This window comes from Ochotona curzoniae, unplaced genomic scaffold (assembly GCF_017591425.1).
Source record: "Ochotona curzoniae isolate NIBS_2020 unplaced genomic scaffold, NIBS_Ocur_1.0 scaffold_4506, whole genome shotgun sequence".
In the NCBI taxonomy this organism is placed as follows: Eukaryota; Metazoa; Chordata; class Mammalia; order Lagomorpha; family Ochotonidae; genus Ochotona; species Ochotona curzoniae.
The window spans coordinates 54,585,256-54,610,232 of NW_024467119.1; the positions used below are offsets into that span (position 1 = coordinate 54,585,256).

The 24,977-nt window shown below is 40.0% G+C and overlaps 2 protein-coding genes and 1 pseudogene across 3 annotated transcripts in view; all 3 read right to left on the reverse strand.

The window, feature by feature from the left end:
• Positions 1-131: 131 nt before the first annotated feature.
• On the reverse strand, positions 132-5,215 carry CCNA2 (cyclin A2). Of its 2 annotated transcripts, none has more exons than XM_040966745.1 (8): positions 4,715-5,215; positions 3,710-3,962; positions 2,598-2,710; positions 2,256-2,479; positions 1,622-1,829; positions 982-1,095; positions 490-623; positions 132-182 (listed from the first exon to the last, which is right to left on the reverse strand). In XM_040966745.1, the coding sequence occupies exons 1-8, from the start codon at positions 4,925-4,927 to the stop codon at positions 134-136; spliced, it is 1,308 nt and encodes a 435-aa protein (XP_040822679.1). In that variant the 5' UTR covers positions 4,928-5,215; the 3' UTR covers positions 132-133. The 2 variants fall into 2 exon arrangements, with proteins under 2 accessions (XP_040822679.1, XP_040822678.1); XM_040966744.1 differs by having other exon boundaries at positions 3,707-3,962; positions 4,715-5,053.
• A 1,051-nt stretch (positions 5,216-6,266) lies between these two features.
• Positions 6,267-24,977, reverse strand: part of BBS7 (Bardet-Biedl syndrome 7) — a 52,425-nt gene continuing 33,714 nt past the window's right edge. The window contains exons 12-19 of the mRNA XM_040966740.1: positions 24,251-24,325; positions 22,389-22,454; positions 17,588-17,727; positions 14,115-14,279; positions 8,965-9,074; positions 8,774-8,877; positions 8,540-8,663; positions 6,267-6,952 (exon numbers count right to left, since the gene is read on the reverse strand). Coding sequence (XP_040822674.1) covers positions 6,819-6,952; positions 8,540-8,663; positions 8,774-8,877; positions 8,965-9,074; positions 14,115-14,279; positions 17,588-17,727; positions 22,389-22,454; positions 24,251-24,325 — 918 coding nt within the window. The 3' untranslated portion in view covers positions 6,267-6,818. The remainder of the gene's footprint in view (positions 6,953-8,539; positions 8,664-8,773; positions 8,878-8,964; positions 9,075-14,114; positions 14,280-17,587; positions 17,728-22,388; positions 22,455-24,250; positions 24,326-24,977) is intronic.
• LOC121147658 lies at positions 10,614-10,775 on the reverse strand (annotated as a pseudogene).

The window sequence follows — 24,977 nt, forward strand, 5'->3', positions numbered from 1 at the left end:
ATAGATACCATAATTTGTTTTTGTCCATACCTGTATTCAGAAATGATCGTTAACATTAAAAACCTAAGATAAAATCTGTACACGATATACTTTGAGTGATTTACATCTTAGAAAACAAAAGCAGTCTTTGCTTTTACAGATTTAGTGTCTCTGGTGGGTTGAGGAGGGAAACGCCATGATACCTGTAAGTAGAAAAATACCTAGTTTTAGTGAACATCATTGGATGAGGGAAATCATATAATACAATATGTATTGGGAACCTCTATTGGATTGAAGAATGTCTGATCCCCAAAATACCTCCCTCCCCCTTCTCCCTCTTCCAGATGCAGGATAAAAAAGCATTAACTACAGCTGCCTCCAAACAAATGACCTGCCAGGAGAACAGCTGCTTGTGGAGGCTGTGGCAGATTAAAGCTAAAATGGGAATCGGAACGATTTCCGAAGCACAGCCAAAAAGCAGGTTTATTCAAAATCCAAGTTAGCTCTTACTTTGAGTTTTTGTACTTTTCTCTTATTGATTGTTGTGCATGCTGTGGTGCTTTGAGGTAGGTCTGGTGAAGGTCCATGAGGCAAGGTTTCAGGATGTCCAGCGTGTATCCAGTCTTGCGTACTAGTGATTCAGGCTATGGCAAGGGAGCAGAGAACCAGTGTTGTTGATAGTAGGCAGTAAAACAAGTTGGTGATACATTTCAGTACTAACAAATGTGTTAGTTTCTCAGGCCATTATTCCATATTTCTCACGCATATTCCCATTTTAACTACTTGCCCTGCAAACAGCAGGTCATAGAATCTGAATTCTTGAAGGCCACCTTTCTTCAAATCCTACAACAAAGCCTTCAATCTAACAACAGATGTTATTCAACAAGTGAGATGTCTTAAACACAGATCACGACAGATCATTTACATTACCATCACTTGTACAGGATGATTATCTAACTGAACTGACACAAGGAAGATAGGTGAAGACTACGTCATACATACCCAGCTTTGTCCCGTGACTGTGTAGAGTGCTAAGTGAAAGGCTGCTCCAGCAATAACTGATGGCAGATACTTTAAGTATGGGTCAGCATCTATCAAACTTAATTCTCCCAGAAACTGAAATGAAAAATACCTTGTGATCACAAGAGTTCTAAGTCAAGCCTCAAGTTCTGACCTGATTGTTTCTTGTGTTTTACTTTGTACCAATTCCAGAAAATATTTCACAACCTCATCTCTAAATACATAGTGTACTTACTGCCCCATTTAGAAAAAAATTTTTTTTTCTATTTGAAAGGGAGAATTTGAAAAGAGACACAGATCTTTGATCCACTGGTTTACTCCCCCAAATGGCCGCCTATAGCTAGAGCTGGGCTAATGTGAAGTCAAGAGCCTGAGCTCCTGGGTCTCCCACATGAATGCAGGGGTGGAAGGACTTGAGTCATAGTCTACTGCTTTCCTAGGCCATTAGCAGAGAGCTAGATGGGAAGTGGAATAGCTGAGACAAGAACTGGCAGCAGTGTGGGATGCTGCTGCCATAGGAGAAGGGTTAGCCTGCCACCAGTGTTGGCCATTTCTGTGCCATTGTTGTCTTGACTTGCCCCAATTATTACATAAAACTCCAACAAAAATTTAAATAACTTACCATTGCTAAACTTTCAACTTTGCAGTTTGCAGGTTGCTGATGCAGGAAATATTGGGTGAGAAACTGATTTACTGTTGGGGCAGCTAAGTCAAAAGCAAGGACTTTCAAAACTAGATGCTCCATTCTCAGAACTTGCTTCTTGGTATAGGTATCATCTGTAATGTACACGAACTCTGCTACTTCTGGAGGGTATATTTCTTCAAATTTCCTACAATGAAAGTTTTTAGATAATCAGTCTTGATTCTGAAATCACAGTAGCAGAACATCTGGAATGAATCCAAAACCTACACTCCACAAAATGTACTTATATCAATTCCTGACCATCCAAATTGAAAGGGCTCCCAAGACATTTCTCCCTGTTCAAAGAAATGAGATGACATTCCCCAAGGAGAGAACTACACTAGAATTTTCCAAATAGCTAAAATTTTAAGAAGTGTTAATTTGTGGGAAAATAAACTTTGACAACGACAGCTCCTCTAACCCCAGCCTCCATCACACCATCATCCCTAAAGTAATCACTGATGCTCTGTCCTGTACCACACTAAAATGCCAGTGGATGTGTTTTTAATGTAGCTTCTTCCCTAAGCAAAAAGGTAGTGATCACTTTCAATCAGGCAAAGCAAGTTGAACTTACGAGGCTAGCAGCATGGCAGCCGTGCCCACAAGCTGAAGCTTTCCTCTCAACACAGACATTGAAGAAAGGAATCTGTCGATGTAGTTCACTGCCAAATGCAGGGTCTCATTCTGTAGTTTATATTCCTCTCCTACTTCAACTAACCAGTCCACGAGGATAGCTCTCATACTGTTGGTGATGTCAGGTTGCTTCTTCATGTAGCCCACTTTAGGTTTACATTTAAGCTGTTGAAAAAGTTTAGTTGTGTTAACAAAGCTGTGCACACTGTGAACTTAAGCATTAGGATAAAGCAGTTTATATTGTTTTACTGAATTACATTTACAAAGCGGACTCAGTCTTTACCTCCATTTCCCTAAGATAAGTGTGAATATCCTCATGGTAGTCTGGAACTTCATTAACACTCACTGGCTTTTCATCTTCTAATACAATTGACATGTCCATCATATTTGGTGACTCTGAGACAATAAAAAAATGTCCAAGTTAACTGTTAAAGTTTTGTGTTTAACAGTTCAAAATTACTGTTATAAGGAATCTCATTATCAAAGCATCTACTTCATCTGTAAGAATGCTTGCTTATAATGAAGTACTCAGAATATCTTAACTATTTAGAATTTCAGTTAATAAAAATTAATACATATTAACAGGCCAATAACAGAAAATGAAGCCTGAGTATTCTATTAAAGCATCATGTCCTATGGGACAGCAGCAGATGGCACAGTTAACATCCTTAAGAGTTGCCTAAAAGACTGCAGAGCCACAGTCTGATATATTCAAGGCACACTTTGGTAGTAGTTAGAATCAGAACTAACTGGTTTCTACCAAGTGTTAATGAGGGCATTAACTTTATCAATGCACAGTTCAGATTAATACTGTAATAAGCTATTCATTTTTTGTAATGCTATCTTGAACCAAATACCATTATTTCACTTGAAAGATCACCTTGTGGTTAAGTTTGTTGCAAAAGTGGAATAAAAACAAATTACTTCCAAAGATCCTTCCCTAATTATTCTCCCAACTAAAACTAAAATTGGATTAGATACAATGATCTCTTCAGTGATTCAACAATCCATGGCAAACAAATGGCACAGCCCAGACACAGCCCCGCAGCAGCTGCTGTCACAGAAAACAGCTGTGGTGGAGACCTGCACCAGGGCATCCCAACTCGGGTATCAGATGACACAGAATCGAAATGCTAAAGCTGCAGATGTTGGAGATCACAATATCACGATTCAAAAGTACTAACTGCTTACATGCAAATGAAATCTACACTCACAGAGAGGCAAACAGTTATGGGGTCACATTAAAATCAGCATTGACGCTCTAAATAAACTGATGTGATCAGGATTGAGGTCCTTTTGTCGGTGGCTAGGTCAAATGTTAGCTGTGAAATAAGTACCTCTAACCATATAGCTATCATTATCTTAGTATGACATATTTTCTTTGAAACTTACCACCATTGAAACTACCATCCATTGGATAATCGAGAGGTACCAGTGGTTTTCTTTGTCCGGGTAAAGCAATTGCTGAACTAAAAGCCAAGGCATCCTCAGACTTGGGGGAGGATTTTTTGGAATCATTGGGCTTCTTGGGAGGCTCCTGATCGGGTTCATCCACATGAATGGTGAAGGCCGGCTGTTTACCATTGACTTTCCAAGGAGGAACTGCGGCATGCTCATCATTTACACAAACATCCTTTAGAGGTGCAACCTAAAAGGACATTAATAGCTGGCTTTGAATTTTGCCACTTTCCCCCCATGAGATCCAATACTCAGTATTAAGGAAAATTCAACTTTCATAAGGCTAGGCAAGGAAGATAAAAGGAATATTTCAGTCTCACGTACTTATGAAAGCACCTAAAAAAGGCAGAACCAGAGGAGAATTATATAAACCCTGACCAAAGCCACAAAGAACCTGGGAGGTGGCAGACCTGACAGGCTGAGGAAGGCAATGGCACCTTTATAAAGCATTGGTTCAGCACTTTGGCCCCAGGGTGGAGCAACATAGCCAATTCGGCCAAAATGGCGGAATTGGCAAAAGCTACAGGTTATTATTATTTTTTTCTACATCCCTTTCTGAAATACAAGGACGCATGGCCAGATGGTGAGGGGGGAGGGGACCCGGTTCCTCGGACAGTGCTTGGGGTTTGAAAGTGGAAGAAAGGCGTGGGGCTTGGCCAAGGCACTGGTTGTGGGGTTGGTTTGACCTCAGGATCCACAGAAATGAGCCCCCCAGGGCGGACATGCACCACCCGCAGCGCTGGGAACGCATACACTGCTGAGTGGAAGAAAGCCAATAACGGCACCCCGCACGCAGGAGGAGCGGGGACCAAGTGGAATTCCGATCCCGCCTCCGGCTTCCCGTGCAAGGCCCCGCGTTTGTTTCTTGTTCCTTCCCTCCTCTTAAGTCATGCCCGACCCCCGCTCGGCCCACCGCCCTCCAGCCGTCTCCCATCCCTTTACCCGTCGCGTCCTGGGCCTTAGCTGTACGGCTGGAGCCCGCGAGTTCCCGGCCTTCAGTACCGCCAGGGCGGCCTGGGTCCGTGGCTGCTGGGCGGGCAGCGCGGTGTCCGGGTTGATGTTCTCCTGGTCCTCGTGGAGCGCCTTCTGCTGCAGCGTTAGCAGGGCCGAGCCCGCCTCGCGGGCCGCGGGCTTCGGTGCCGAGTTGCCCAACATCGCTGCTCCCTGCGGCGGGCGGCGCGATCAGCTGCCGAGCCAAGCAGCGTGCACTCCGCCCAGCCGACTAAGGCGCCGATCCCGCCGAGGAGCGCTGCAACCGGAGCCGCCGCCGCAGCCAGGGCCAGTCCTGCCAGGCGTCCGGCCCTCTCCTCGGCCTCCGGACCGCTCGGATCGAGGAGGTTGCGAGAGGCGGAGGCAAGGCCTGGCGGGCGTGCAGCACCGAGTACGCCCGCAGATGCAGCCAGCAGCCCGCCGCCGCCGCGGCTGTTCATGCAGTTCAAGTATCCCGCGACTATTGAAATGGGCCAATGAGAGCGGCCGCGTCCCGCCACGTCACCGGATGCGACAGGGTCGCAGCAGAGTGAAGGCGGCGGCGCAGCGAGCCCTGCACGGACGAGGCGGAGCCACGTCGCGCCGGGCGGGAGGAAAGGCGCCTGCGCGGACCGGCGCGGGGCCGGAGGGCGGGGCCAGGCGGGCGTGCAGCCTGCAGGCGGGAGCTGCCCTGCGGGAGTGCAGCGGCTGTTAGTGGCCTCAAAGTCACCAACTCTTTGTTTTATCTAACTGGAACTAGTTTCTACAGGTCAGAGGATTGTTAGGATTACGTAACGTGCACCCACCTTTTAACACGCAGTTCACATAGCAATACTTAAAAATGACAGACTACAAGATGATCTTACCACTTAGCAAGGAGGCAGAACTTTCTCTTAGCATTTTTTATTTTTCTTAATGAAGATGCAGGTAATTCAAGATGACACAATGAACTATCGTTGATAACAGGTAAATAGTAATAGATTACAAAAAACAGACAATCACCAGTCATTACCTTTAATGTTTTTGCCAAGCTATGGCAGCCAATAGAAAGGAGACGGAAATTCTAATGACTGAGATAAAATTACGGTGTTCCATTTAAAATGAAGGCTATTTAAATGCAGCAAAAGCAATACGACCCTATTACAACAAAACTCTTAACTGCATGTATCTAACACATTTTTACATTTAACATATAAGGTTTGCAAATAAATACTGGCATGTAACAAAGCAATTTTCTGTCAAACTCATGAGTCGGCCCTTCCTGAAAGCATAAAATCGAGCTTATTTTCCATGATGTTAGTACCATGTAAAAACTTTTAAGCCAACTATTTCCCTGACATCTGACACGAATACACTTGAATCAGGATTAATGAGCAAAATATTTTGCTCCAACAAGAATGAAAAAGGAAATTACGGCCGAAGGAAAACGAACGCGGCATGACTCCTGCACTCTTCCCGCTGGGCGCCTGAGATCCGCCTGTGACACAACAGCAAGGGAAGCGTGCCCAGGCTCGGAGCCGTGCTTCCTTCTGGGGCCACACCTTACAGCGCTGTGTAGCACATCACACAAGCAGCAGGATCAGAAAACACCACCGACCAAGCAATCAGCTGCCCATCAACCCCAGCCACCAGCACAAACAGACGGAGGTGGCTGGCACAGTCTGGCGGCATATCTAGGAACCGAGACACACACCAGGTGTGGAAACAAGGTAATACATAAAAATATGCCTTGAAGCCTGTAAAGTAGTTTACACTTAAGTGTGTAGGTGCCTTGCACAAAATTTGAATACATTTTAATTTTCAATATAGTATTTCTCAATTTGAAAATAAAAGCATTCACTTAGTAAAATGTACAAAGCAAACCCTCATAACCATTCTCCTTGAGCTTCAAAAGTAAAAACACATTTTAAAAAAATATTCATTTATCAAAATAGAAGTATTACTAAAAAAGTCACTGTCTCACATTTTTAGGTGATACATCAATAAATTATTTGACATCAAAAAGCATTTGCAGTACGAAGCATGTTTTGGCATTTCTGTTGAGACTCTATCTTTGGAGCTTTACCTTGCTGACACATCATGCTGCATCAAAGAAAGCAATCAGTGCATTTTGATCGTAACTATCCAGGATCTCCAGCAGAAGAGGTACCTTGGTTTTTACATTGGTGCCTTTGAACTTAAACTTATCGATGAAAAGATCAGTGATCATGCCTACAAAGAAAAATGAAAATGTCCTGTCACTTAGTTCTATTTAATGGAATACTGAGTAAGTAATCACCTGGAAATTTTTTTTTAAGATTTATTTTTTATTTTTATACAGAGAGGAAAACCTTCCATCCACTGACTTACTCCCTAAACGGCTGCAAAGACCAGAGCTAAGCTGATCCAAAACCAGGAGCCAGGAGCCTCCTCCAGATCTCCCATGCAGGTGCAGGGTCCCTAGGCCCTGGGCTGTACCTTCCCAGGCCACAAGCAGGAAGCTGGATGGGAAGCAGGGCTGCCAGAATTAGAACTGGTGCCCATATGGGATCCTGTGTGTGCAAAGTGAGAACTTTAACCACTAGGCTATCACACCGAGCTCTGGATATCGTTTTTAAGATTGACATTACTGGGGTTGGTGTTGTGACATAATGGGTTGAGCTGTCACCTACAATACAGGCATCCTGTATGGGCGTGAGTCCTGGAAATTCCACTTTCGATCCAGCTCCCTATTAATGCACCTGGAAAACCAGCAGAGGATAGCCCAAGTGCTTGGGTCCTGCACCCAATGGGAGAAACAAATGAAGCTCCTAGCTCCTAGCTTCAGCCTGGCCCAGCTCTAGGTGTTTCAGCAATTTGAGAGTGAACCACCAACAAATGGAAGATCCCCGTGTCCTCCCCTTCTGTCTCCCCCTTCTTTGCCACTCTGTATTTCAGACAAATAAATTTTTATTAGAAAAAGTAAATTGTGGGGTGGGTGGGAAACAGGGTGGGGCTTCTCTCTCAACATCCCCCTTTACCTCAGATACATGAAGGAACAACATGGAAATAATAGTCTTACCCACTTTCCTATAGCCCTTGAACCTTTTTGCCCTAATTAACTATGTAAAGATTGTCAAAATTATAATAAAAAATGGAAAAAGTAAAATAAAAAAAAAATTCCTGCCACCCACATGGGACACCCAGGTGGAGTTCCAGGGTCTTGGCTAGTACCTAGCCCAGCTATAAGAACAGAAATGTTTAGTCTTAGGTTTTAGGTAAACAATATTTCTTAAATAAAGATCATTTCATGATAAGAATTAAATGTCCCATTTGATTATGAAGATGGTTTAAATAGTGTCATGCATAATAGTTGTTATATAAGGACTGAGAAAAAACTTTTTTCCTATGCTGCTCCTTCCTGCCTGCCTCCTCTTCTTTCCCTATTTCTTTCAACGCAAGTGGTGAAACACTGATCCCACCACCAAAGTAAACCAAGTTTTTAACATATATATATATAGTTGATATATATAATTTACATATATATGTCAATTTATAGTTCAAACTTTGGTTTGCTTTGGCAGCAAGATTTTGGGTATATTGCAAGTTGTATTGTGAAACAATTCATTTAATTTCACCTAAAATTATTAAATGCTTCTGCTTTGTTACAACTCACAATAACAATAAAACCTGAACATTATTTGTGTAAAATATAGTCTAAACTCTACTACTTCATAACTTAATATTTGACTCATTTTTTCCTGTTTTTCTTACAAGATCCTTGTCAAGCAGCCAGTTGAAAACAAATACTGAAAGACCATTCTAGACTGGTCTACTAACCATAAAGTCGTTCAAGATGTGCAGGTTGCTTTTTGTATTCTTCCAGCAGATAATCAGCCTCTTCAAGAATAGAGCGATACTCTGGTATCAGAAAATTTGTATTTCCTTCATGAACCTGCAATTCCTTATTTTACATTAAAAACAGAAGTTCAAAATTACATCCAGTATAACATTATTTAGAAAAATATCAAGATTTTAAAAATAATGATTGTGAATCATGGCATGCATACTTACTTTTAAAGCTTCAATTAATTGTACCTTCTTAGCCAAAAGCAACTGGTACTCCAGCTTTGGGTGAATCAGCTTTAAAGTGTGTTTGACTGACACCTCATTTATCTCTAAAAGGAGTTGGCCAGGCACAAATAGGTAAATACATTGATCAGAAACAACACCAATGTCACAACAAAAAAATCAGAAAGAATTACCATATGATATGTTGAGGTTAATTTTCCTTTTCGTAGCTTCTTTAGAGAGCACATCTTTTAGGATGGATATAGTAGAAATGTTGTCAGATTTAAAAACTCCTTCTCCTTTTCTATAAAATTAAAACATTTTTAAAAAGAGCTAGAGAAAGACTTGGTCCATTAAATATACATTTTATGATTAGCATTCTGTGTTTATATTTCACCTGATTTTTAAATTTATGCCTGCATGTGTCTTATTAATATAAGGCATACTTAAAATATAATCTTTTACTGCCATCTTATTTCAATTCCTGAACATATTCATGAAACTGAAGATGCTAGACAATGCCTCTTAAAGAAACAACAATTTATGTAAGTCCTTGATTTAAGATGATTTTTTCTTCCTTTTCACTCATAGAGCTAATAGCTAATCCTTTATATGTAACATATGCATTTAGATTTTCTAACTTATAAACATACTGAGCAGCATCAGGGAGCTGGGTCAGAAGTGAAATGACAAGACCTCAAGCTAGAACTGCAATATAGGATGCAGTATCACAAATAGCAGCTTAATCCGTTGAGAAACAACCTGGTCCTACAATAGGTCTTCACTGTACCTCAGGTGACTGTGGCCAAACTGGGCCTAAGGCAAATCACTGTTAAAGTGACAGGAGCTGATAAATTCCTTTATTTGGTTAAGGTTGCAGGCATTTGATTTCTTTTTATAATTAACACAAGTTTCCTAAATAATATTTATCATCTTTTATCTATTTTCTTTTTTTAAAAGATTTATTTATTTTATTACAAAGTCAGATATACAGAGAGGAGGAGAGACAGAGAGGAAGATCTTCCGTCCAATGATTCACTCCCCAGGCGGCCCCAACGGCTGGAGCTGAGCCAATCCAAAGCCAGGAGCCTCTTCCAGGTCTCCCACGCAGGTGCAGGGTCACAAAGCTTTAGGCTGTCCTTGACTGCTTTCCCAGGCCACAAGCAGGGAGCTGGATGGGAAGTGGAGCTGCCAGGATTAGAACTGGTGCCCATATGGGATCCTGGGGCGTTCAAGGCGAGGACTTTAGCCGCTAGGCCACGCCGCTGGGCCCTATTATCTTTTCATTTGGTACTCACAAATCATCTATATTGGTTGGCTGTAGTCAGATTCTACTTTTATATAAAGATGAATAATAAACCCTTACTATTTTGATCCCAATTATGTTTTAGAAATCATGGCATTTTCACTAGTATTTAATCTTAACAGATGATATTTAATTAACACAGGCTGCCAAACATTGTGGAATGACTCAAATGGTCGATCTTTTAATCATCACAATAACCCAATGAAGTATTATTACTTCCATTCTTCAGAAAAGAAACTTAAAAAAAAAAGACATATTTATTTTTATTGGAAAGGCAGATTTGCAGAGAGAATAAGACACAGAGGGAAAGATTTTCCATCTGCTGGTTAACTCTCCAAAAGGCTGCAAGGGCCCGGAGCAGACTTGATCTGAAGCCACCAGCAGAAGTTTCTTCTGGGTCTCCCTCATGGATGAGAGTCCCAATGTTTTGGGCCATCCTTCTCTGCTTCTCCATGCCATAAACAGGGAGCGAGATGGGAAGTGGAGCAGCCAGGACACAAACTGGCATTTATTCAGGATCCTGACACTTTGCAAGGGGGAGGATTAGCCAATTCAGTCATTGTGCCAGGCCCAAGAAACTTGAAAATCAGAGCTAAGCAACCAGCCAAGGTAACACAGATGGTGAGTCACAGAGGTAAGATTCATGTCTAAGTATGTCTGCTTCCACACTTGATCTTAGCCAAAAGGCCGAGAATTTATTATATGTCTGCCTCCAACGCAAATGCATCTATACTACTACACTTCCATATACATGTATTTTTAGCCAGGTGCCTGAAAAATATCTATTGAGAACATGCTGTATGCAAAACCTTGTATAAAGTACTTGACCATATAAGCAAACATAATTACAAATAGACTCTATGCATTGGACATACACAAAAACTATACTTTAAACAAAGATAAGTAACAACAAAATGCTATATGCACTGAAAAAAGAATTGAGGCAGGTTTTAAAAATATAGCTGTTAAATTGTGCCTTGACAGTTAAATTAGTTTTGAATGTTAAGAGAAGGTACTTAGGGGCAGCTGTTACGGCATCGAGGATTAAGCAACTGCTTCAGACACTCACATCCCTTAAATATAAATCTCAGTTTTACCACTTCTGAGCCAGCTCCCTGCTAACACACCTGGAAGGCAAGAGTCACAGTTCAAGTACTTGAGTCTCTGCACTCAACATGGAAGGCTTCAGTGAACTTCCTGTCTCCTGACTTTGGCCTGACTCAGCCCTGGCTCAGTTGAGGCCATGTGGGGAATGAATCAAAGGATGTAATATTTATCTCCTGGTCATTCTGCCTTTCAAGTAAGTTAACTAATAAGGAAACAAATAAATAAATCTTTAGAAACACAGATTACTTAAAGAAACAGAATGGGAATAGGCATTTAGTGGTCCCACCCTGGAGCGTCAAGATCTATTCCCAGCTCCTAACTGTAACTTGTGACTCTAGCTTCTTGCCGGTGTGCACCCTGGCAGACAGCAGCTAGTGGTTCATGTAACTGGGTTCCTGCTGCTCACATGGGAGACCTGGGTTAAGTTTTGACTCCTGCCTTCAAGCCTGGGTCCTGGGGGCATTTGGGGGGTTGATCAGCAAATGGGTACTCTATCTCTCTAGCTGATGCTCAAATAGGGGCTTAACTGTGGCATAACAGGTTAAACCCCCACCTGACAAAATTCTCTATGGGAACCAGACTAGAGACAGCTGCTCCACTTTTGAAATGCTTGGGCCCACACCACCCACATGGGAGACCCAGAAAAAGCTCCTGGCTTGGGGCTGAACCAATCTGAGATGATGCAGTCATTTGGGAAGTAGACAGCCCCCCATCTCTCTGCTCCCCATTTTCTTCTTGTCTCTCTCCCCTCCACTCCCTTTCACCCTCTTTCTGTCGCTCTCTCTCCCATTTTCTCTGTAACTCTGCCTTTCAAGTAAATGAAACTCTTTTAAAATAAATAAATAAAAACTAATAATTTTAAAAGATACAAAATGATAAATAGCAAAGATATGCCAAGCGCATGTTGAATTATCTGCTAGGACTGACATGCAAAGGTCACTGTGGCACTTCAAAACAGGAGTAATTACCACAAGCTCCCAGAAGGGTACAGTGAATCAATCTCAAATAACTGATGCTAACACCAGTAAGACTTACTCAGATTTTTTTGTCCCAAAAGACTGTAATCTATTGTAAAATTACATGTTTGTTACTGTTTCTAGAAGTCAGTGCAGTAAACTCTCAAGTAGAAAGCAGAAATAAATTCTCAATTAGTTGCTCAGAGAAAGAATCCTTAAGAGGCAGAGGGCAAAAAAGGGATAAGCTTGCCACCTTCCCCCAAAGGAAACAAAGAAAACCAAATCTTCCTAGCTTTGGACTGACCTGGTTATTTATTTGAAAGGCAGAGTTGCAGAAAAAGATTGGGCAGCAAGACAGGGAACTCTTGTTCACTCCTCAAAAGACTCCAACAGAGCCAGGAACTTCTTCCTGGTCTTCCACGTGGATGCAGAGACTCAAGCATTTGGCTATCTGCCATTTTGTCCTTCTGCAGAGTGAACCAGCAGATGGCAGATCTTATCTGTTTATCTCCCCCCTTCTCCCATCCAAGTACTAACCAGGCCCAACCCTGCTTAGCTTCCAAGATCAGACGAGATCAGGCGCGTTCAGGGTGGTATGGCTGTAGACCTCCCCCCCTCTCTAACTCTGCCTTTCCAGTAAGTAAATAAATCTTAAAAAAAAAAAAAAAGTATAACCAGGAAGTCCAGATGAATTAGAAGAGTATAATGACATTCACACTGCAACACGACAGCTTCAAAGAGTCTACACGCTCTAAGCCCTGAAATTCTAAGCCTTTTCACATGTTTATATAAAGAAATTTAACTGAAATTTTCATTAGAATTAGGATAAATATTTACTCAATCAGGAAAGGGGGGCCATCTTTACAACTGCCACTATATTGTATGTCAGTTTATCAAAGTCGTTCATGTTAATAAAAGTGTAGTTTTTTTACATATGAGTTCTACATGCTTAAAATGAAGAATATTCCTATGGATTTCATGTGAGATTTTGCTGTTATTACTACTCTAGAAGAGTGTCTTGAAACAATTCATTCTCTCATTTACTGTTAGGAATTAAGGAAAGGTACTGATCTTTCCTTTTGCCTTTTTTTAAAAAAGATTTACTTATTTATATTGGAAAGTCAGATATATATATATAGATAGATAGATAGATAGATAGAAGGAGAGACAGAGAGGAAGATTTTCCGTCTGCTGGTTCACTCCTCAAGTGGCCATAATGGCTGGAGCTGAGCCAATTCAAAGGCAGGAGCCAGGAGCCTGGAGCCTCTTCCAGGTCTCCCAAGTTAGTGCTGATGTTGCCATGGTTACAGGAATTGGGCAGAGTTTGCATCAGACCAGACAGGTCACATGGGCCGTGGGAAGGGGAGGTAGGGTTCTGGCAGTTCAGCAGGACAGCAAAGCCCTGATGGATCAATGATGCACACAAGCCAATATTCCTCACCAAATAATGGCAGGAGAGACGCCTGCTTCAGCTTCTCTGTCAAGAGGGGTTTAAAAGTCCCTGCAAGCTTCTTTCCTCGCCTCTTTCCATTCCTCTGTAGCTCCCTCCTCCACATCTGTCTTTTTGGCACTGGGGAAGAAAGGTTGGCAAAAGCAGTTTCTTTGAATAATGGCCATTGGTATTTTCTATACTTGACTGAATTATTCTTTCATGGGAAGTCAGCAAATCTAACAGGTACAGGGTCCCAAGCCACAAACAAGGAACTGGATGAAATGTAGGAGCCAGTACATGAAGCGGCGCCCACATGGGACCCTTGTGCATGCAAGATGAGGACTTGAACCACTAGATTACTTGGTCCTACTCAACCGCTTTCCTAAACACCTTAATCCCACCTGTTTTTCAATAGATGATCTAGATTAGTATAGGTTTTCAATCACATATTTTCAGATTATTCCTTGCTTAGGACAAATTAAAACCTAGAAGCACTATTTATACAAAACAACATTTGCAAGCCAGTAAAAAAGCTTGACTTACCTGTAGACACTTTCAAGCTGTGTATCCAGAAAGGTGTTCTGGAAGTAAAATGTCACACATTCTCCTGCAGGAGGCTTTTCAGGAACTTCAGGCAGGCAAAATACCACCCAGGAGTGAACTTCAGCAAAACTAAATTGGCCTGTTAGGGTCAATGTATTCATGGGTCTGGAAATTTATTGTAGAGGCACACATTTGTGTGGGAACACATAGAAATGGCATATGCACATATTAACAAGCAGAATTTTTGCTATTGTAGCTAAACAAATATAAAAACAAATTTAACTTTTCTCAATCTTATTTGAAATTTAACTTTTTTCAGATTAATCTTGTATATCAAAAAAGTGAACATTTCAAATTCATGAAAAATGGTCATTAAAGGTATTATTCACTTAAGTCATATAACTAGTTTATTTTTTCATTAGAACATACTTCTCTTTACCTCTTTCATAAACTTTAAAAGGGCATAGATTTGAAACCTTATTTTGTGTAGTCCTGGGCAAATTACAAAATAGTATCTTAAAAAAGGAAAAAAGAAAATAGTATCCTCTAAATGGGATAATACTTTCCATCTTGCAAAATGGTAAACTAAGACAAATTGATTTAAAATAAATTAAAATGGATAATTATGGAGAGTTGAAAAAATACTTTATGGGGTGAAAAGTTCAAAAGGAACTTTAAGGACACAAAATTTAAGACTATTAAAAACAAGAAGGATCTTTCGAGATCATCCAAATTAATCTTCTCATTTGCAGATGAAAAAAAACAAAACCCACAAAACTTATGTCTCAAAATTGCACAGGAACAGATTATAATTCCAGTGTTTTGACTTCCACTTTGCTTTTTCTAGCATACCATACTGCCACCATTTACGCCATCCTTATTTTATGCAGGAAGACACCCTAAAAAAAAAATCTATGCTTTAAAAATGTTTTTCAGAATATTCTTCCCGGGCCCGGCGCAGTGGTGCAAGTGGTTAAAGGTCCTCGCCTTGCACGCCCGGAATTCCATATGGGTGCCGGTTCTATCCCGGCAGCCCCGCTTCCCTTCCAGCTCCCTGCCTGTGGCCCGGGAAAGCAGTTGAGGACGGCCCAAAGCCTTGGGACCCTGCACTCGCGTTGGAGACCCGGAAGAGGCTCCTGGCATCGGCCCGTTGCAGCTGCTTGGGGAGTGAATCATTGGATGGAAGATCTTCCTCTCTGTCTCTCCTCTCTGTATAGCCGCCTTTCCAATAAAAAAAATAATAAAAATAAATCTTAAAAAAAGAAAAGAATATTCTTCCCTGTATCTTATTTAAATTGCATATATTTTAAGTTACAAGCTACAACAGGGCTTTGGCTTAACATCACAGCTCTGGTTTTTCTGTTTGTTTTTATCACAGTGATGTACTTGTCCAAACCTCCATTTCTCACTTTTAAAATGGAGACATCACTTTTGTTTTACTCTATGAATTAAATAATATTTATGCCATCTATAGCACAGTATGTGGCAAAGATAAGCTATTCAATAACTATTCATCTCTTTCCCTTCTATTTCATTTAAGTCTATGTTCTCTTGTGCAGACAAAATACAAACAGGATATTTCAGTTGGAAAGGAAGTAAAAAATAACAGGGGCTCTCACAGCCAATTACTATGCTGCTATCTCCTGAAATGAAACCGAAAGGAAGTAATGAAACTAATGTTTGAGGCATGATTCACAGACAACTATTCGACAATCTAAATGCTAAACAGTACTTGCTCACAACAGGTATTCAAGGAGGGGAACCAAGATGGAGGAATAGGGTAAGGACACATTTAAACAGACACATTCAAACATGTGAAGCAGAGCGGGCACATTCCAGGAAATAGGAGAGGACAGTATGATGGCAGAGGGAACCTGGAGACTAATGAACACAGGAAAGCAGTGGAAATAAAGGGGTGGTGTTGCAGTGACCAGACATTCCAGCAACATTCAGCTCACAGCAATCTGAACTGTACTGGCAGCCGGCAATTCACCAGCAACAAAGTGGGAAGGGACACTCACCAGGGGCTCAGGGGGTGAACCCAGACAAAGAACTGCCCATTCCGCCGGTTTGTTTGATTTGACCAGGAGCAGAGACAGAGCAGCAGATCCCAAACAGGCGGTGTGAGAACAGGGTGGATTTCACAGCCCAAACCCCCAGTAGAGCCAAATTGGGTGCCATCTTGTGTAAAGAGGCAAAGGCTATGGGACAGGACTGCACATGCACTAAGCTGGAATAGAACTCATTTTGGGTTCAGTGAATTATACCAAGATAGCATCCTACAGGTTCCTCCCAAAATAAGTCAGGTAGCCCCAGACCTAATAGCCAGAAGATCCAGAACTCCACAAGTGGCACATCAGATGTCATTTTGTACAGTGTGACAAAGGTTCTTGAGACTACAGGGACAATAGTGAGCTGGCGAATGCACTGAGCTGGGAACGAACTCACTGAGTTCAGTGTGCTATACTGGTCCCACATTGAAAATAATACCAACTTTGGTATCGTATGACTCAAAATAGGTCCTTGTGGCCCTCAGACCTAATGGCCAGCAAGATCAGCACTGCCAACAACCTAGCTATTCAGGACACCTGGTGTCTCCCTCATGCTGGGAACTACACAAAATAAAAGTGGGAGAAAGGTTATACAGACAACAGTGCAACAACGGCATGGGATGACAGGAAGTGGAAAGTGGTGAGCCAGGAGCTGGGGCTATGGAAACCTGGTGGAAGTCTAACATGAGAGCCCAGATCTAAAACTCACTGGAAGGAGTGGCAGAAGAACTGCAAACAAAGACTCATGTACCAACTTCAATAAGTAATATCAAATTACAGACTTGTGGGTGACACAGCTTAGAAACCTGCCCTAAGGAGAAGAATCTGTTAACTAGAAGAACAATGACCAAGAGAAAAAAAACAGACAAAGGCACAATGAATATTACTGAAGACTACCCTGCAAAGGAGCAAAAGCCTTTGCCATTCCTCAGTTAACTGAGGAATACAATAAGAAAATAGGGGATACAGAATTCAAAATGCTTGTTATAGAACTTGTTATCAGCAACGACAAGCAAATGCAGGAATTTAAGGAATGTCACTCAAGAAATACCAACACTGAAACAAAATCAAGCCAAATTATTACTGGAAATGTGTGTGCGTGTGTTTGTGTGGCAGGAGGTTTTGGGGGAGAGGACAGGGGAAATCCCAGGGCTTATGCAAATGTATCATAAAATGATAATAATTTTAAAAATTAAAGCCCTCAAAAAAGGTATTTAAGACAGAAAACTGCCACTCCAATGATTCCAGAAAGACAACATATGAGGAAAGATACAAAAATCCAATTCAAACCAGCTTCTATTAGAATAAACAAAGTATTTAATTTCTAAATGTTGAATAACCTCCAGAATTTACAGTACAAAAGGCAATTTGCTCTGAATTATATCATACAGTAAAATTAAACTGCTCTTTCCTTTGTCTCACCTGCCATGATCAATAAAGTGTGTTCTCTGATGGAGTGAAAGAGGTTTTATCTGGTATTGGCGGACTTGACAGGTTTTAGGTTGAATTCTTGGAGTCACATATGCTTGAAGCGTGCCATACTGGCCTTCAATTGAACGAATCTGATTGAACACAAAAGAAAAGAATAAAAAGCAGCAACATATGTGTATCTTTAAAATGTTTAACACAAATTATCAAGTACTTATGCTTTAATTTCTCTATTCAAACCTGAAGGATATAATGATGCCTATTAAAAAATTATTTGTGTCACAGACTTGACATTATTTGCAAAATTAGTCTGTAAGTTATCCTTACCATATTTCCATTCGCCACTTTAAGACATTCTCATACTCTATCATTATAAAAACAGAGGTATATTATACATGAAGTTCATATGAAAAATTTTTGTGATCAAGAAGTTTTTGTTGAAAAGATAAGTGAGTCTTTGAAATAACTAAAACTTCATTCAGAAGTAGGGTATTATATAGCACATTGCTATTGTTATAAAAATCTGACCTCTATTAAAGTAACTCCTGTAATCTAACATTTTGACTCACACCTTTTGTGTCATAGGTGAGAGGAAAAAAATCAATGTTTTACCTAAATAAAAACTTAAATTAAGATTTTTTTTGCAAATGTGCTAGAAATATTGTTTTTAAAAGAAAGAACAATAAGGGGCCGGCGCCATGGCCTAGAAGCTAGAAGTCGTTGCCTTGAACGCACACTGGGTCATATCCTGGCAGCCCCACTTCCCATCCAGCTCCATGCATGTGGTCTTGGAAAGCAGTCAAGGACGGCTCAAATCCTTGGGACCCTGCACCCATGTGGGAGACCCGGAACAGCTCCTGGCTTCTGGCTTCAGATTGGTGCAGCACTGGCCATGGTGGCCACTTGTGGAGTGAATCCATTGGACAGAAGGTATTTCTCTCTGTTTCTCCTCCTCTATATATATAAATGATTTTGCAATAAAAATAAATAATATAAATCTTACAAAGAAAAAGCTAAAATAAATAACAGGGCCTGGTGCAACTGCTTAGTGGCTACATCCACCTTGCATGCGCTGGGTTCCCATATAGAGCCTCAATGTGGTTTTTATTAGTGTTCCCCTAATAGCCAAGGATCTTGAGCATTAGCAATGACATGGAAGCAACCCATATGTCTGTCCAAACAGCAATGGATAAAGCAATTGAGGTACATCTATTCCATGGAGTGCTACTCAGTCATTAAAAAAGAATAAAATTCTACAATTTGCAACCCAATAGCCCCAACTGGAGACCATTATATTCAGTGAAATAAGCCAATCCCATAAGAACAAATATCACATGTTCTCTATGATATTGGGGAACATACATGCAAATAAAAACAAAGAGATATATAGGTATATATATACATATATATTCCTGTGAACAAACTGTATAATGGAGACTAGCTAGACTATCTTAGCAGGAAGTAAAGATACATTGTGGTATACAACTCTACTGAATGAAAAGGGAATTCCCAATGAAAATGTTAAAGATATTTTGACAATATGATACTAGATTTTTCACCATTGCCAATACTTACAATGCCATGATACACTCATACAGCAGAATGTTGGATTTGTGACTATTGCTAAAGGACTATATTACTATAATAATGTGGGGGAAAATGGTGGTGGTGGGGAAGAATGGGAAGGGAGGAGGCGGATGTGGAGGGGGAATTCCTATACACACAATACACTATCATGGAAAATAATTATACATTAAAAAATGCAAACAATTTTTTAAAAAGAAAAAAAATGTATCTAAACATATAGGGATTTTATATCCATTTTTCTTCTGGAGATCCATTCATGGTACTGGATGAAAATCTACTCATTCTTAATAGCATACTATTCAATGATATGGATAAACAGTCATTTATTCAACCATTTAATTAGTGAGAATATTCATTTTGCTTCTACTTCTACACAATGAAATTAGTTATATACAATATCTGCATTGTATATTTCTCTAATTTTTTAAATCTTAAGTAGATTCCCCAAATGAAGCTGATTATTTATCTGTTTCCCAAAATGGCTATAAACTTTATTTTTCCATCAGCCATGGTGGAGACAGTCCTTTTACTCAGCCCTGTCACACAGTAATGTTCTTTCTTAACATTTTTTTACTAACTAATCAGATAGGCAGAAACTTATTTTGTTGTTTTAATTTAGATTTCTGTAATAATGGGGTAAAAATCTTTGTTACCTATTTGGAGTCCCTCTTCCGTGATTCACTACCACATCCTTTACTTATTTTCTTTTTCATTGGTATTTTCAATAGCATATCATAGGCTGCCTTAACATTTTATTATAAACTATTCTTGAGAGGATAATTACACTTTTAAATAACTAGATAATCTCAATTTATTTCAAAATGACATAAGAATTACTGAATTTGCTTCCAGATAAATTCAACACCAATTTTTAAGAAGAAATAGAAATGTAATATGATTTCCCTCTAAGTAGAAACATTATACGTTAAGTTTCCATAAGTGTGTGCAAAACTCTATTTATACATGATCTTCTATTACATAGAACATTCATTTAGGCTTAAAAATAACCTCCAATCTTTCTCATGGTGGTTTCACAACAGATTTTATGAAACGTTCTACTTCGCTTTTTCTTGACACTTTTTAGACATTAATTTTTTTCTTCAGAATTTTAAAATTAAAATTTTTAATTCATGTACCTGTCAGTTCAAAAAAAAAAAAAACTTGCTCTAAATTTGTTCTCATTCTGGTCTTTTTTTTTTTTCGGCTCAAGTGTATTCTTTCAGAAATCAACATTATCTTGGTTCTCAATTTTTGTTTTCAAAATGCTTAAAAGAAGCAATGTACAATAAATTGAACTATTTAGAGGAAAAATGCATTTAATGAGACCCTTCCTTAATTAGATGTAAAAAAATACATAGCAGCATCTCTCTTTTTTTTCCTAAGATTTATTTATTTTTATTGGAAAGTCAGTTTTACTGAGAGAAGGAGAGACAGAGAGGAAGATCTTCCATCTGATGATTCACTCCCCAAGTGGCTGCAATGGCTGGAGCTAAGCTGATCTGAAACCGGGAGCCAGGAGTTCTTCCAGGTCTCCCTCGCTATCCCAAGGCCTTGGGCCATCGTCCACTGCTTTCCCAGTCCACAAACATGGAGCTGGAAGGGAAGCAGGGCAGCTGGGACATGAACCAGCACTCATATGGAATGCTAGCAGATGCAAGGCGAGGATTCAGCCACCAGCTCACTGTGCCAGATCCAGCAGCATCTCTTGAAAAAAGAAGACCTTCAGTTTGACAATATAATTAGCACCAAGAAAAAAGGTACTGATTGTAAGTATATAAAAATTTTTTTAAAAATCTCAAAACAGGTACTGCAGCGTGGCCTAGCAGTTAAAGTCCTCGCCTTGAACACGCCCGGGATCCCATATGGGTGCCGGTTCTAATCCCAGCAGCTCCACTTCCCATCCAGCTCACTCCCTGTGGCCTTGGAAAGTTGTTGAGGATGGCCCAAGGCTTTGGGACCCTGCACCCTTGTGGGAGACCCAGAAGAAGTTCCTGGCTCCTGGCTTCAGATCGGCATAGCATTGGCCATTGCGCTCACTTGGGGAGTGAATCATCAGAGGGAAGATCTTCCTCTCTGTCTCTCCTCCTCTCTGTATATCTGACTTTCCAATAAATAATTAAATCTTTAAAAAAAAAAAATCTCGGGCCCGGCGCGGTGGCGCAGTGGTTAAGGTCCTCGCCTTGCATGCCCAGGATCCCATATGGACGCCGGTTCTATCCCGGCAGCCCCGCTTCCCATCCAGCTCCCTGCCTGTGGCCTGGGAAAGCAGTCGAGGACGGCCCAAGGCTTTGGGACCCTGCACCCGCGTGGGAGACCCGGAAGAGGCTCCTGGCTTCGGATCGGCATAGTATCGGCCCGTTGCGCTCACTTGGGGAGTGAATCATCGGATGGAAGATCTTCCTCTCTGTCTCTCTTCTCTGTATATCTGCCTTTCCAATAAAAAAATAATAAAAATAAATCTTTAAAAAATAAAATCTCCAAACATAACTAGATTAATATGCTAAGCTGAATATTCTGTTGTAAAAATGATCATCTTCCTAAATAGCTAAAGAAAACTTTAGGAAATTTTCTCTGGGATAAATAGCAATAAGTGATGTTATTGGAATGGAATGAGCAAAATCCAGCAGCAAGAAAATATGGAGGAAATATCCAGAATAATGTCAATAATTAAATTAGTTTTCTGGGACCCTGATTGGATCAAAATGTGAACACAGAAGTCAGGGGTGTGCACCTGGCTCAGCGGTTGAATCATCACCTGGAACTCCCTCACGCCTAGCAGCTGAAGTTCCCATCTTGAATGCACCAGGATCCCATAAGGGCACCAGTTCTAATCCCAGAAGACCTGCTTCCCATCCAGTTGACCCAGAAGAGCTCCTAGCTCCTGGCTTCAGATTGGTGCAGCTCCGGCCACTGCAGTCACTTGGGGAGTAAAACACTGGACAGAAGATCTTCTTTTCTGTCTCTCCTCCAATCTATATATATATCTGACTTTGCAATAAAAATAAGTAAATCTTTAAAAATAAAAGAGCAGAGATAGTGATTTGACTGCATTAAGATCTACCTGGCCATTTGCAGTCAAGACTCCAAAATGACACATTTCAAGGGGAAATTCAATGCGAATAATTTACATAATGCTGTTGTAAGATACATAAAGGGAAAAAAATAATGTTTACACATGCAAGTGAAGATAATTTCTAACATTTCTTACCTTGAGCTCCAGCCTTGTGGTATTTGCCTGGCACCGATAAGTAGCAAGCAGAAAGTTGTCGTTTGACTAGGAAGAATTCAAAGTTCAAGACAAGATGAACTTATGTTTACAGCAAGAGAAACATCTCTTTCAATAACAATAATTACCATTTGCTTGAGTAACTTATTATCTGTGCTACGTGAGCTTCCCACATGTCCTCATTTATTGCTACAAACAACACTAGGTACTGTATTTTACTAAGTTTTAACAGATGAAAACACAGAAGCTCTGGGGGTTAGGTAATTCTCCCCAATATGCGCCTTCCATGAACTTCTTGAAGACATTGTTAGCTAAATATTTGCTTCCACCCTGCAAATAAAAATAGTCTAGTTTCATTTTCTCTGCACTTTTGAACCTTGTCTTTAGCGAGTAACCAAAGAAATAATAAGGATGCTAATTTGAAAGCAGAAACTCAAATATTTTAATTTCAATTTTTTAACTCATAAATAGTATTAATCAGTGTTAAAGTAAGGACATTATAATGTGATTAAAAACAAATGCACTGAATTATTTCTGGGTAAAATGCTACAGATCAAAAGAGAATGAGGACTGCAGTCCTCCATCTCCTCCTTTTCTGGCTTGCCTTCTCCAGTGCAGCTAATCCAAGACCTTAATTTTACCTTCCCATCTCTTCATGAGGCACATCTACCTTTGAGTCTACTAGTACTAAGAGAAATAATACAGTAAGCCTGTTCAAAAGCACTGACATGATCTCATCACAGGCATTCTACACCTATAAAGGACTCAATAAGTATCTACTGGTTGAAGGTTAAGAAAGTATTCATTGAGTTCCCCCAAACCAGGAAAAACCTAGAAGCAAGAGTGAAGGAATAGAGCATTTTCAAATGCAATAAAGTATGAATGCCATAGCATTTTCAAGAAATTTTAGGAACTTCAGTTGGACAGAAATAACGTGCTTAAGAAAGGAGGTAGCAGTTGGTAAGAGAGAATTTGGAGAGGTGAATCACGAAATTTTTTATATGCCAGAATGAGGAATCTAGACTAACTTCCAACAGAAAATAAGGAATATATGAAAGGTTTTAAAGACATGATACAGTGACATTTTCTGTTTAGATAGATACTATGTCCCTCAACCAAACTCAGGAGTTCAGTTACCAAAGTTTTATGCCAATGGCACTAAGAGGGTAAAAGCTCATTAAAGACATAGAATTAGCAAGTGACTATATAGGATTAGGTTACCCATAGAGTGAATTCTGGTGATTATAATAAATACCACCCAGACACAGAGAAGCACCCAAGTTTCTCATCACGTGATGCCCTGTGCCAAACCAGGATTCTGCCAACAACAGTACCATTGCTCGAGTTGAACCAAGGAGACCCACCTATTCTTACACTGTGAACATTTTGCATCTGGAGCCAAAATAAATTTCTTTTCTTTATAAAGTCTCTGTTCTCAAGTAGTTAGATTACAGTGAAGAAAAACTGATAGAGAAAATCCCTCTGGTAGAGAAGCTTGGCTGAAGAAAAACTGACAGAGTCAACAGTTCCAGCAAGACAAAAGGAGGGCAAGGACTGGTCAACAGAACATGAATGAAGCCCAAACGGGGAATGAGTCAAGGATATAGAACTGACATAAAGTAGTAACTCACTGGACATAACAGACCACAAAAAGAAGACATGCAGGACAGAATCCAAATTTCTGAATTATTTGAGGACAGGGAAAGAAAAGTAAAGCCAACTTTGAGGGAAATTCTATGAAAGGTAAGATTATAGAAAAAAAAAATTAAACCCCTGTAGCATTTATGCACTTTAAACAGTATAACAGAAATAAAAACATGAGGATTTTTCATATTTTTACTCACCTCAGAATCACAGCTACTAAAGCTAACAACTGCAGAATTTTTATCCACATCAAGTAAATCAATTGGAACATCACTCTATAGCCAAAAAAAAAAAAAAAAAGTTCAGAGAGAAAACCTGAAAGTGTTTGTAAAATGTGTTTTCTCTACTAGCTCTCCTTAGTTCTATTTCATGTTCATCTTGGAATCTGAAAGTATCTGTTTTCTTACTCATACTTGGCAGTATATACTTCCAGCAAGTAAACTTAATAAAAAATATTATAATCGTCTATTTTTTTCTAAGTAGAATTAGTGGAAGTCATAGAATATCTTTTTCTTTCCATCCCCTTTAAAAGCATAAGCTTCCTATTTTTTCAGTACCAAAAAGATACCAGTGGCTGTAAATAATGGCTATTCTATCAATTCCTTTTAATCAATTTTAACTTTACCTGCAACATGGACAGAAAATAATCTTTGGTCTTGCCTTAGGAAGATGTTTTTAGGAGAAACTTGATGCATCATGTTCTGTATAAATGATGTTCCCAGAGTTGTTCAATGTAGCAGCCCATGAACTTATACCACCATTAAGAATTTTCTGCCTTCAAATTTTAACTAATAATATGATCTGCCCACCACATTTCTGAAACCTTATCTTCTTCCTCCAAGTTATAGTTTTTCATTTTCTGATATGTTTTCCATTTTATTTTCATTTTACTACCATCATTTTGTATTTCCCCAATATTTGCAAATT